The sequence below is a fragment of the Pholcus phalangioides genome, unplaced genomic scaffold (assembly GCF_987345545.1).
Source record: "Pholcus phalangioides strain wild (caught in Gottingen) unplaced genomic scaffold, Ppha-v1.0 ptg000007l_1, whole genome shotgun sequence".
Lineage (NCBI taxonomy): Eukaryota > Metazoa > Arthropoda > Arachnida > Araneae > Pholcidae > Pholcus > Pholcus phalangioides.
In genome coordinates, this window is record NW_028301600.1 from 56,889,368 (window position 1) to 56,903,345 (window position 13,978).

General features: G+C 33.0%; 1 protein-coding gene across 1 annotated transcript in view; it reads left to right on the forward strand.

The window, feature by feature from the left end:
* The window catches only part of AdamTS-A (ADAM metallopeptidase with thrombospondin type 1 motif A), a 228,653-nt gene that overhangs the window by 133,890 nt on the left and 80,785 nt on the right, over nucleotides 1–13,978 (forward strand). Inside the window, exon 4 of the mRNA XM_089233594.1 lies at nucleotides 11,182–11,366. Within this exon, the coding sequence (XP_089089720.1) occupies nucleotides 11,182–11,366 (185 nt within the window). The remainder of the gene's footprint in view (nucleotides 1–11,181; nucleotides 11,367–13,978) is intronic.

Consider the following 13,978-nt stretch of genomic DNA (forward strand, 5'->3'; position numbering starts at 1 on the left):
TTTGTGTAATGCAGTAAACACTTTTACAGGGGTGAAACATCTAACTGAATTTTATTCATTTTATTAACATATTCAAATAACTAGTTGTTCCACACTTGTGCTGCCGTAGTTATACAGTTTTTATATGTACTTCAAAACACTAGTGCCTAAAAAAGTATGTAAGGGATGTTACGGGGCTAAAAAAATTAGCGATTTTTTGAAATACCGTCAGTACTGGAAGGGTTAAACGTTCGTCTCTACAATATATAATACAAAAAATGAGAAAGATATAAATATATATATCCCTACTACAACCGTACAAATTCACCTACTTTTCTTACAAATCTACTTATTGTGCCAATGGTTTCATTAATTTCTATGAGCAAGAATTTGTTTAATAAGGAATATTTAACAAGCATGTTTAATTTAAAAATAGACACATGAATCGGAAAGTTAATTGTGTTGCGAATTTTGTGTCGCAACTAAAAAGTTTCAAGAACCCCTGATACAATGTATTTCCTAATAAAAATATTTCCAATTTTCCTTTGCCTTAAGTAACTTTATTCCAAAAAATATATATTGGCGTATTTTTACAAACTATATTTTAATTGGAGTGTTTGGTTTATAAATATTTTGGAAAGATTAATAAAATTTTTGTTTTGACATTTAATTAAATATTCTTCAATATGGGTGTAAATTTTTCAAAAAGAATCTTTTTTGACAATTAGGGTAATGGCAAAAAGATTCCATGGGCTGACTATCTCATTTGTCTGTTTTCGTTTTGATTAACAGGAGAACTTTAAATTAAATTAGTGTACGAATGGAATAGAGACAACGAGTTTTTCAAATTCATAAATGCCCTCTTAAATTACTGTACATATCAATATGAATCGCCTTGTTTGTTAACTTAAACGCAAATGAGATCCTGAAAAGCCAAAAATATTTTTTCTGGATCACTAGATCCCTCCCTCCCTAATATTTTGAACTTATGTTGCATTCCCGATTTTTTTAAATATTTAATTTATGTATCATCTTCACACTTGAGCCAAAACTATTAAAACAATTTTTTTTATTCATTTGTGTTTATTGTATGTCGAAAATAATGTAATTAATTTTTGGATCGATATCTTAACTAGGGCCATTTGAGTTAGGTCACATGTGTACCTCTGGACTTGACTTGAAAAAAATAACAATTTTTAAAACCACATTAAAAATAAGGTATACATATGTGTACCTCTGGAGCGAAGAGGGAATTGAACGTTTTAATTTTTTCTTTATTTTATTTTACGTTACGATACCGAACTTTCAACATCTACGGCTATATGCAAAATTATCTGTTGATAATTTGATGTTTTATACCGAAAATAAATTAAACTGATTAATGAGCAAGTGAACAATTAGATTTATGATGAATGTTTAGAATTAAGCTGTTGTCTGTGTCGATCAAATGAATGCTTTTGGGCAAATGTTGGGCATCTGGTGTATATGAGGGTCTGTCAACTGTCACGAAGTTGAAAGAGACCAGCTTTTCATGACATGCCAACTTTTCTCTCTCCGTCAGATTACTTTTAATTCAGTCTGGTTTTCGAGGATGGATTTGCATTTCATCCCAACAGCATTTATCAGTAAAAGTAGCGGTACAGAGAATGAATGTCTCGTCGAACACACAAAATCCCAGCATGTGTCTGTGTTAGTAATGTACGTCAATCATCAAGAAACTGAGAAAAAAAATTTATATGCAATTATTTTTCACCTCATTCCGCAAAGGTTGTAATAATTTTGACTTATCAACCAAAAGATATTAAGTTAACGAATAATTTACTGAACTCGAATGTATCTATATTCATTTTTTTTTTATTTATCTATGCCCTCTTGATCTTTCCAGCGTACGTCAAGTTAACCAATTATTTTAATTTCACTCGTGTCGAAACGAAGGGTATCGGATACTGTTCATATAATTTAGTTTTCTCATTGAATACACAGTGGCTAACTCTTACTGCTTTTCCAGTGTGACTGAAAACACGTCTGTTGCTTTCATTTCAGCAGATCTCATGGAGTTAAGAAACAGGCTATGGAAAAATAGCACCTAATACAGTTGAGTACACTTATAATATACACTGTGGATCAGGCCATTTTATAAGAAATTCAAACTGTTCGTGATGGGCTACTGTTAAGAAAGGGTATAAGTCATTGGTTTTTTCAAACTGTTCACTCGTGGGCGAGTGAAAATTTTTCTCTTTATTGGTGGGTCAAATGGAAAGGCTTTAACTGGTGAAGGCCTTGCCTTCACCAACGTGTTAAAAAAGACTGGCTGTGGATATTTACATATCAAAAACACTTTCTTTACATAGAAAATAAGTCGGATATAAACGCTGCAAACAAAAACCTTGAAATATTGAACCAAAAATTGACTTATTTGTGTAATCTTGTTTTTTTTCTCAGAAAGCAGTAAGAATTTTTATAATGCTGAAAAATTTACTGTCGAAATAATTACATTAACACGGACAGATAGACTGATGTACAGCTAAAGCGCGCCACCTGTTGGTAACAAATATAACTATTTTAACAGTAAAATTTTGTTTTACGTATTTAAAAAAAATTATGCATTTATGTAAAAAACTGCATAGAAAATATGGTCTTCAAATAATTGAATTTTACTTTTTCCATTACTTTTGGATCACTGGTAGATGACAGTGATAAAGGACTGTTATGATCGGGAAAAGCAGAAATCCCTGCTGTTTTAAACGCATCTAATCTCTACGTATTGAAAGACTAAGCAAAAGCATGTTGATTGATGACAAGTATAATTCATGAACATTAGTCCTTTTTTTTAATTTATTGTATGAAGACTGACAACTTAAATATGAACTATACTCCAATGAATTTTTAAAATTCCTGAGGAGTTATCAACCAAAGACTATACTCAAGTTAAATTTTGATAAAGTGCTGCATAAGCTTATTTTGTCCGGGACAATCTCAATAATGCACTTTATGCGTCTATACAACTGTTATGTAAAATAATTTTAAAAGACCCTTCTTATAACACGCGTCACATTTCTCAGATCACCAAGGGGATATTTCATAAGCAAACTCAACTGTATTTATTTTTAATGTCGGTTCTGAGTTAGTTATGTTCTACTGTTCATGGATGATATTTCAAGTCCGAATAAATATTCAAACGTAATTACGTCGATCAAATAATCCATCATATTTCTCCAAATAAACTGATCATAATATTTATGATTCATCTTCTGACAGCTTCTACTGATTTTTTAAACGACTATTCAGACGTTATGAAGACATTAATAAAGAAAAAACGAGGAATTCCCGAAATCTTATGTCGTATGCAATGCGTCGCTGCAAATCTTTCGAAAACGACGTCGATCCAAACCATGTTGGTGCTGAAAATGGATGCACTGCATTCCATGCTGAAGATCAAAATGTCAGGTGATGTGCAGCCCAAGACCCTCTCTTTCATATATAACGATTAATATATATTTGAATCCACCCCACTTTTTTGGTCTCCGACGCTCTTTGAATTTAGAAACGTGTAATTTTCTATGTTTATTCTTGTTTTGAAGGAAAAATCAGCGTCACGATAAGTACTTGATAGTTAAAGGTGTTTGTGAGGACGGTGGTACTTTGAGGGGTATGAGGTAGAAGACAACTTGGCTCAGACAAGTTTTTGCGTGCAAAAAAACAAGAGAGAAAAAGAAATGCCTAAGTATTGGTTATATTCTCTGTCTCTTTCTCTTCTATAGAGAAGATTCGAAAATAATTATTCAAGATGTACGGGGTGTTTTCTGCTGTTAACCATCGCAGAAAGAATAAAAATTGCTCGAATGGTTATAACCTGTTTGCATCCTACAAACAAGAAAAAGTGCGTCAACATCTATTATTAAATTGGGAGCTTTTATAAAAAACCAAAATAAAACAAAAAAAAAAACCCAACTCAAATTAATTCAATTAGCATTCTTTGGTCGTTTCGAACATGGATTGGATCTTTTCAAGAATGGTATATCAACCACTTTAATCTGCATTGGTGGTCAAATATTTCCCATTAAAACATTATCAGAAGATTTCATATTTCCTATAAAACAATAATATACTTGAAATGAAGGACGCAAATTAGCTTTTACATGGGGATGAATATTACAGAAGATGGGCATAGAAATCCATAGAATTAGATTGGGGATACAGCATAAAGATTGGTTCTATGTTATTTTCAATACCGTGGGCAAATTCTTTTCAGAAAATATGTAGATATTTTGCACAATAATCCTTTTTTTAAATATACATTTATTGCTTTGAACTAGTTTCCAACCTTCAAGTCAAAAGTGAATATGAATATCTCTCTAATAGATGGGAAAACAGATAATTTTTTTCTACATAATTTTCAAATATATCACGTAAAGCCATTTATTAACACACAGTTTCTTAAATCTGTTTTTATTTTCTTAGAAAATTGTTTAGCTTCATTTTAATCGTCCTTTTTGTTGTAAAAGTTTTGTTTTAGAAGATATTAGCGTCGGAGAGGTAAAAAATAAGAATGCCTCCACCGGAACTCGATAATTGCTCTTACCACATGAGAATGCTAAAGAAGCGTAAATGAGCGTAATAGCTTTTTAATAGTCACGTTAGCTAAAGCACCATCGTCGGGCATGTAATTAGGAAGGGTAAGTGTAAGCTATAGGATTGCATTGAAAAATAATTGGATCTCGAAAGATCAAGTTCCTTGGCATTGGGAATTTGGGTTACACCCGAAAGTATGCCACAGCTTTGTTGCTACTGGAATTGATGAAACTTTCACTTCATTATGAGCTTCGAAAATGGATTCACGCTTCTCTTATCGAAGTGTTTTAAGAAACGAACGTATTTCATATCTCGTGAAAGTGAAAATCGTTCTTCGAGGAAAGTTCGAGTTATTTCAAGTTTTTTTTTTCCTTCAATAGTTTAATTGTCACCACTTGATTCAAGCTCCTAAATAAAACGTTGAAGCACATAACTGGACATTTGATGATATAGAGTATAAAATATATTACTGAGAGTGGAAAAGCTTCACTACTTGTGTCTTTTGTGATGCTCCAAAAGGGAGGAAAAAAGGCTTTAACAAGCCCGATTGAAGTATTTATTTTATACTTAAACGAAAGATAATACTGGTTCCAGAATCAAGATTTAATGTTGAAAAAGAAAAAGTGTGAAAATGAAAGATAATCCCTTGCTATATGTTCGGAAAAAAAAAATCTTTGTATATACGTATGTGTTACACGGACACCAGAATCTCTCGATAAAATATGTGACAATCCGATATCCCGATCTATTTTTTTTCGAACGTGAATGTGCTTCTAATGAACAAGACGATAAGTATTTTAGGATCATATTTCAGGATTTTAGAACATTGATATTTTTTTTCAGTCTGAACTGAAATGTAAATGGTTGTAGTTTTGTGGTAGGTCTGCCGATTTCCCTTCTTTTGAAAGAATTTCAGTTGGATTTGTCATTTTTTCACCGTTCAGGACTGAAAGTGAACTGAAGTGATACAGAAGCAATGTGGGATCTTTATAGGTTGGCTTAGCCAGAGGAACCGATAAGAATTTAACTTTTCTGAAAAAAAGCGAAGGTGAAAAAAATAAGTTTGGAAGACCACAGACTATATTTATTAAATCTCTTACTCGGGAGCACCGCATTTCTTGCATTTCATCAAACCTCAAAATTCTGTAGGGTCAGTGTTATTTGAGATAGGTATTGGTCAACATTTAGCTCGGGCACCGACTGTACCTAAAAATTCTAGTTTTAATAGTTTCTATCGAACTATATACATGCAATAAAAACTATTGCGTATGCATTATTCTTTTTGTCGACTCATAATTTTAATTATTTTGATCGTCTCTACTCCCAGTGGTATGTTAATATTTCTAAGCACGAAAATTTATAATCATGTTGTCTAAAATGGTATTTTAGACAACAACTATATTCTTATACGATACCAGATCACGTGAATGTCTCGCAATCGTCTGGCATTTTAATAGTGAAATGACTAAAAACAAGTAGTTTGTAAAGTTTACCCAATGCTGCTCGTATTCCCATCGGTCAGTTCCAAAAGAATGCCTCTAACATGTGTCAACAAGTGCAGGATTGCAAAGAGTGGTTCATATTCTGATTATGCTGCCTTTTGATTTGATGATTGCTTTGACAAGCCGCTTCGTCTCTCATACTTATCATTTATCATCGTGCATTTCTATAGCTGCATTCAGTAACAGCTCGTTATCGTGATTTGAATGCCGGATGAAAAGAAAAAGAATTAAAATCGGAAACTTTATGAATATATGAAACAAAAGTTTAAAAATAATAATAAATGCTGAACGGGTTTGTAGCCACGAAATAAATTTCTCTTTGCAAGTACGAGAGCTCATTTATGACGCAAATAACATGTTTTTCATTTGAACATTTAAATAAAAAAAAGCAGCCATTTGTTGAATAATGTTAGTAAACACTTTATGTGCCCATCCAAAAATTATTTTTGAATATTTACTCGCCTATAACTTTGAAGCTGCGTAAAACACGGCCTTCTTTTATGCATCGCTCACTGTTTTGAAACAGGGACTAAAATGAACTCGCTTAGTGTGTCTGTCAAGTATTCTATCCCCACAAAGACACCGAAATTTAGCCGAAAGAAAAACGGAATATAAGTTATTCGACGCCTACTTGTTGATTGCGCGGTGTCTTGCTATGTCTAAGGCCATGGGATTTACAATATGGGAAATAACAAATACAATATACAAATACAAGACCGCAACAAGCAAAATTTCCAACGAGGTGACAGAAAAAGATGCCCATAACAAATATGGATGTCATATATTTCTAAAATACAGCTATCACCCCAATTAAAAATGCAATTATAAAAACTATATGTACATGATCTTTTTTATGGGCTTTGTATTATATTTTATGGTTGTCTTATTCTAAGTATGAATGGCTTTCTCGCGCGCGATTTACCACCATATGTTTATCCTTTTTTCTTTTTAAACGTGTCAATCGTGTAAGAATTTACTACCCTCGTGAGTAAACAATTCCATTTATTAACAATCCTATTAGAGAAAAATTCCCTGCGACACCATAACCTAAGAATTTTCCCTTACCAATCGATGCTGGTGTCCCCTTGTCGAAGCAGTCGATTGACGGCGTATTAATAATTCATTATCCATCCCGTTGGAAATTTGGAATACTTCGATCGACATCTGCTTTTTTCCAATGTAAACATATTCAAAAAATGAAGTGTGCCAACAAGGGCACTTCTCTGCACCCCCTCAACCAAATCTATGTTCTTCTGTAGGTAGGTTTCGAAAATCGTACAGCATACTCCAGTCCAGGACGAACTTAAGTCGAAATAATGTTAGTAAATTGCAACAAACATATTTTTTGAGGGCACGAATTTCATTAGAACGAGTAAAAATTGAAGATATACCCATGATTTAATTTTTTTAAATGGTACACGCTGCATGTAAATGAGGAAAATTGTAAGTTTATTTTAGATATATTTTTTTAGATACCGAGATATCTCTTTTAATTTTTGCTTCTCACACTCTCAAGCTCCATTTGCTTTCGACAGTTTCTCTCACTTTCTAAATTCTTCTATCAATTATTAAGAGATTTTGTCCGTGATAAAAGATGAAAGAGTTTGAAAAGCTTGAGATAAGATGCACTTTTTTTCTGTTAACTGTGAAGAACTGTCGTTTTTCAGAGTGAAGCATCGTAGTGTCTCAAGAGCTGCTTCATCCACAAAGGGCAGCCGCTTACTGTCGTACTTGGAGTTCCAAGATCTGTTGCGGTCTTTTTCTCGCTTATATGTGCTTGGTATCTCTTCTTGGGCTAATTTTGAGTAGAGAATGAATAGATTTTTGTCCTCTGAATAGAACCGTTATCAGAAAAACAGCAACTAGCTTTAAATAAGATGACTGATTACACCATTCTGTGAGTGTGATAGTAAATTTTTATACGTACCGACGATACACGATTTCGACGTAGAAGTGAAATAGTAATTCTCGTAATCCAACTTACCGCATAGATCGTTATATATTTTTCAGTGAGAAAGTGTGATTTAAGTCAATATTATGTATTTACATGCGATTCTCATCTATTAATTTTTGTAATGTTTTTTTCTAAGATATTCTTTAGCAATGGAACGACGGTCCAAGAAAGGCTATCAAATACCTGTTCTTATAACCCCAGATTAATGGCCTATAAAAAAATTATGTACAATATATCTCGACCACAGCGACCAGGTTAAGTCAGGTTCAAGATCACGAGAATCGAATTAAATAAAAAAGTTATTAGCTGAGGTGAAAAGCGGTTTCTTTAAGAAAAATGGAAGAAAATGACTTGAGAAAGTGTAAAAATGAGCTACTTGAACAAGTGAAACTATAAATTACTGTCAACACGTTGAGGTACATCCTTACTTCTAAATCATAGAGTTCTTAAATGTCTCACGTCTTTATACAACTTGGAAAAAGATTAAAATGTCATAAACAAGTTAACGCCTTCAAATTTACGGTTTTTCCTAAATCTCTTATGACGAATGCCGCACCATAGTTGCTTAGCGTACGTGTAAGCCCATTGAAGGTCGGTACTAATAGAACAATAAAATGTAACTTATTTTTCGAACAAGATCTGAGTCAGGGTGCAGTTCATCGACATTAAGGAAGTAAATTTTTTCGGAGAGGCGAAAGGAGTGGCGAGTTGATCTTTTAATTGGCTGGGAGTTCATAAAGTCATAAGAAAGTAAAATATAAGAATAGAACAATTGGGTGGTTTTTCAAGAAACATCAAGGATGATCCACAGATTATCATCCATCTCTGGACATTCAAATGGAAGTAGATGTCTATAAAAGAAAAATATTTATCGACATTTATAAATAATACTCTTGAATCTAATATTTTTAGGAGTACTAGACATTCACCAAATTTTTGTTTCCATATCACTCCTTACAATATAAATACGTTTGAAAACAATCTTCCACCATACTTATTTGTGATATTGAATCATTAAACTTTAACAATTATATTTGTATCCATGTTTACTAACATATCAGTCTTTGAAGCTAGTTCCCGAGTGGTGAAGTGATTAGATGCTCGTTTACCACCATGAAAGTTACCCTCAGGTCCAATCCTGGGGAAGAACATAGATAGTAAGTTCTTTCCCTATCCCTACCAAATCTGAGGTGGCCACCGACAGATGGCACCTTCATTTTCGATCCAACTCGATCGGTAGTAAAGTGCTGTATGGTGATATGACCAGAGTTAGTGTATGTGGTAACGTAGTTTTTGAAGCTATCGAATGCCAACTATATAAGTGCATATCGGTAGGCTGGGAATATTGGTAGCGTATAAGCTGGAATTGGCAATTTTACTATTACTGGTTTCGAAAACGAACGTATTATTATCCAACTCTTCTGTGAAAACTGACAAAATACACAGTGACTTGAAGGGTGCTCATTGAATGCTCATATGTGATACTTTAATTTAAGTAGAAAATAGTTTTTATCACGCATATCAGTCTGATGAATAAAAAATGAGTTATCCAGTGAAGGTATCTATTAGCATGACACACTCTTTTATTATGTTACTTTCTTCTGAGTTTCCTCTAAGCATCATTTCGCGAGTATGGAACGAATTTTGCAAAGCGGTATAAAGCATTCATCTGTTACTTTGCCTTTTGAAAACAAAAAAAGGCAACCTTGACACAGTTCGCAGAACCGGCCTACAAGCTGTACTTGACCTGTGAGACCTCCAGAAGAAAGCGTGTGCTTCTCCTTCTTTCTCTCAATGTGTTGCACCTCTGATTATTGGTGAGTCATTCGGAAGAACATCACAGGCACTCATAAAATTGATTTTCTGCTGCTGATCTGATTTTCCGGTTTGAAATGTTTATCAAATACCTTTGCTTATCCGACCGTAGGCTTTCCTTTTCTAGACGTATACAGTATTATTGACGTCGTTTCACTATCGGACTTAGTCACTAGCGGGACCTTGCTTAGAACAGCAACCTTGATAGGCGAGTAGGTCAGTCTGCATTCACCGGTTAACTGTTGTTTGGGTGGAATGCCCTCCCGTGTTTGGTTTCTACTACGAAATAATCACCTCACTTCCTACTTTTGAAATGCAAAATTCGAACTATCGCTCTATGTAGTAAATAATAAATTATTTCCCCGGATTTCTTTATGCTATGTTTATTAAAATTTGAAACTGAATAGAAATAGTTAATGTTGATCACATCCCATCTATTCTGTTCGATTTGAATACATACTAGTATATGGTACAATCTGTAATTTGCGGGTACATAGATTTATTTTACATGTTGTATATCTGAGTACCAAGTAATAGTTTTTCTATTCCTTTGTACTTTTTTTAAATACTCACATTTATTGATTTTGCACTTTTCACTAAGAAAAAAATGAGTACAAAGTATTTAGTGCATTTTCAATTATATTATACATTATACATGCATAATTTATTAGGGTTGTATGAACTACTTTATGAAATTTTATATGGCTTCTGCATATATAGTCAGGCCTCGATGCAACGTCACCCTATGAGCTGAATAAATATGACTTCAAAAATGGGGTGGCTTATAGTAAAGAGTGTCTGCTTTGCTAATTGCTTTCAGGGACCCTTAAAAACTGACGTTACTAGCGGAATGACGTTAATAACCCCTAGACATTTTACCGAAGTCTAACTGTAATTGGTTGGCAGCATTGGTTAGCTACATGTGCTTAAAAGACGTATAGGCAATAGCCATTATAGGAGAGAGGAAAACATGAATATATATGTTTCTATTCCAAATAAAACTAAATTGCTATTCCTTTCAAAACCGGGATATATACTGTGTATTTAATTCACTTGAAAATGCATAAGAATCTGAAGTGTCCACTATCGTTGGATAAAACAATGGCATTTCAGTGGTTTTAATCAATCACGTGTGTCCATATTTTTGTATTTTAATACAGCTGCATTAAATGGAACTATGATCGAAGAATTGTATGATCCATCGAAGTCACAGGCACTCCTACCGAGTAATAGCCTATTCTTGTAGTATGGCGAATAGAATGGAGATTGAATTAATAGCCCAGCGGCTATTGGTAAATGCTTCATTTATAAATGTATATACGTACTTTCATCATTCTGAGACACGTATCTAATTTTCAGAAGTCAGACAAGCTCATCAAACAGCAGCTACTGAGAAAGCAAATACTTCCATCTTAAAAAAACATCGTTCAGCCCGCTCAGTTTCTCAGGAGTGGGATTTGGAAATGCTGGTTGTAGCAGACAGCAAAATGAAACGTTATCACGGTGAAAATTTGGAAATGTACATCCTTACCTTGATGGCTTCGGTAAGTGTTATCCAAATCTCTTTGAATGCTTTAAGTTTTTAGTATAATATGATGTAAATCTTAGTTTTCCATCACCATGAAATTTCTTTTAGTTACTACGCAACAAAAGAACACATTACGTTGCACAAAACTCGATAAACACCATTTAACTGATCTTTTAAATATACATTGTGATTTATAAAGAATTATGTACTTTATTTATTTATTTATTTATTTATATATATATATATATATATATATATATATATATATATATATATATATATATATATATATATAAATATATAAATAAATAAATAAAAGATGCTGTAGAGCAGAGAAAGTTGAAGAAACGGACCAAAACTGTGATCTGTTAGGTAAATGTAATCTTAATGTCCCGCTACTTACGGAAGTGATGTATGTAGATCATTGCGTGTACCACGTGATCAGTCAATCAAAATGGCAGCATCTACAGTGGGAAAGGCATTTTGCATTGAGTAAAACCGAATCTGTAACAATCTGGGAAACAACATTTTCGATCATGATTCTGAAAAGAAATCTCCTGCATCACTTCCGAGTAGCGGGACACAAACCCTACTAGTATATCCACCTAATGAACTACAGTTGTGTGTCTTCAACTGTTACAGCTTGCAGCATCTAGAAGACGTATTGTACTGTGAAACCTCTATATAACGGTACTCTGCGGACACAGAAAAAATATCGTTGTAGAGGGATTATCGCGTTGTATTGAAAAGCAGCATTATCATCAGGTTCCACCAAATTTATGCTGTTATTGGCGTCTTTTCTGAATTGGCATACTTAGTACCACGATAAAATGCATTTATAAGAAACTTTATTCCCAGCGAAAAGTTTCAATTGATTAGTTGATGAATGAAATTCAGTTAATTGTTTCGCCCTGTAAAGTTATTTCTCCGCACAATGCTTTTATGTACTACCCAAAAAATAGCTTGTCGGCAACTTCATTTATGCCCATGCAGAAAAACACGCTTTGAGACAAGCTCGTGCCCAACGGGTCGCTACGTCCCCCTGCCCGATTTCTATGCACAATATAGCGGATTTTTCTAAAAAAAATTGCAAATTTGTCATATTCTTGACAAAAATACAGCAAATATAATTATGAATAAATTTTATTTTGCTGAAAATAAGAATTTTCGGTAACAATTGGGTTCTCTTTCGGAGGGTAGATAGTGCAAAATACCGATGTTGTTAAAAACGCTTGAAAGCACGAAAACTGGTGAGGATGTGACATCAGGCAGAGGAAGTGGCGGGACAAACAAGAGATGGCGTGAACTTAAGAATATATTGAAGTTGATTTTGAGTGAAATATAAAAAATGTAGGGATTTTTTTTCGAGATATCCTCAAAAATATCGTTACAAAGGGATTTATCGTAGTAGAGAATATCGCTTTATCAAAAGGAGTTTAAAACTACACTATAGGCAATTTCAAACAAGATTCGAAAAAAATATCGTTGTAGAAGGATTTATCGTTATATCGAATATCGCTGTACGTTATGAATCACCCTGTATATCAATTTACTAATTTTCTGAAGTGAATGGTGGGAGAATGGTGTTATTTTTCACAATAACCCAAAACATCGTTCTCTAACTAATGATAGGTAATGCTGTACGTATATCAAGCTCATTTAATTAAGGGGTGTAATGACCCCTGAAGTCAATTTTTCAAAAATGACTGAAAAATATTTCATGCAATTTCAAATCAAATGCGAAAAATTTCGATTCAATCGGTTAATTTGTTATTTCGAAATGAAAGAAATAATTAATTATAGTGTATACGAGAAAAACCACTTTAAATTTTTTTTTCTTAGATTGCAGATTATGATATTTAGATTGCAGCATCCATAAGAGGAAAAACAAACTACTGCACTAAATTTCTGAAATTTTGCACACATGTTTATTCGACAAAATTAACCTCTGATTTTGCAATTGACTAATGGAAAGTATTTTTAAAAATTGTTTTGAATTTTGAGTTTATATATTTTTAAAACTTTAAAAATTCATAAAATTCTAATGAATAGACAGATATCCAAGTTCGAAGTTCATTATACTAACTAACACATGTCGAATAAACAACTTCGAACTTGGATATCTGACTATCCTTAGAATTTTATGCATTTTTAAAGTTTTAAAAACATAAAATTTCAAAAATTTGAATTCAAAATTTTTTAATAATTCTTTTCATTAGTCAATTGCAAAATCAGAGAGGTTCATTTTACTAAAAAATGTCTAATGAACATTTTTGAAAATTTCAGAAATTTTGGTGCAGTAGTTTTTTAATCTTACGAATGAGCTTTGCAATCTGACAAAATCGCGTTTAAAGTGTTTCTTTTTCTTTTATACATTTACACTATAATTAATTATTACTTTTTTTTACTTTGAAAGAGCAAATTAACCGATTGAAACGAAATTTTTTCCATGTGATTTGCAATTGCATGAATTATTTTTTAAAGTCATTTTCGAAAAATCGACTTCATTGTTCGTGACACCCCCTTAGATCACAGGATATAGTGATTTTTGTACACACAGGCTCAATTGAAACCAATTTGTGCGAGTTCTTAATTTTTTTTTCCATTTGTTTTTTTTAAATACAATGG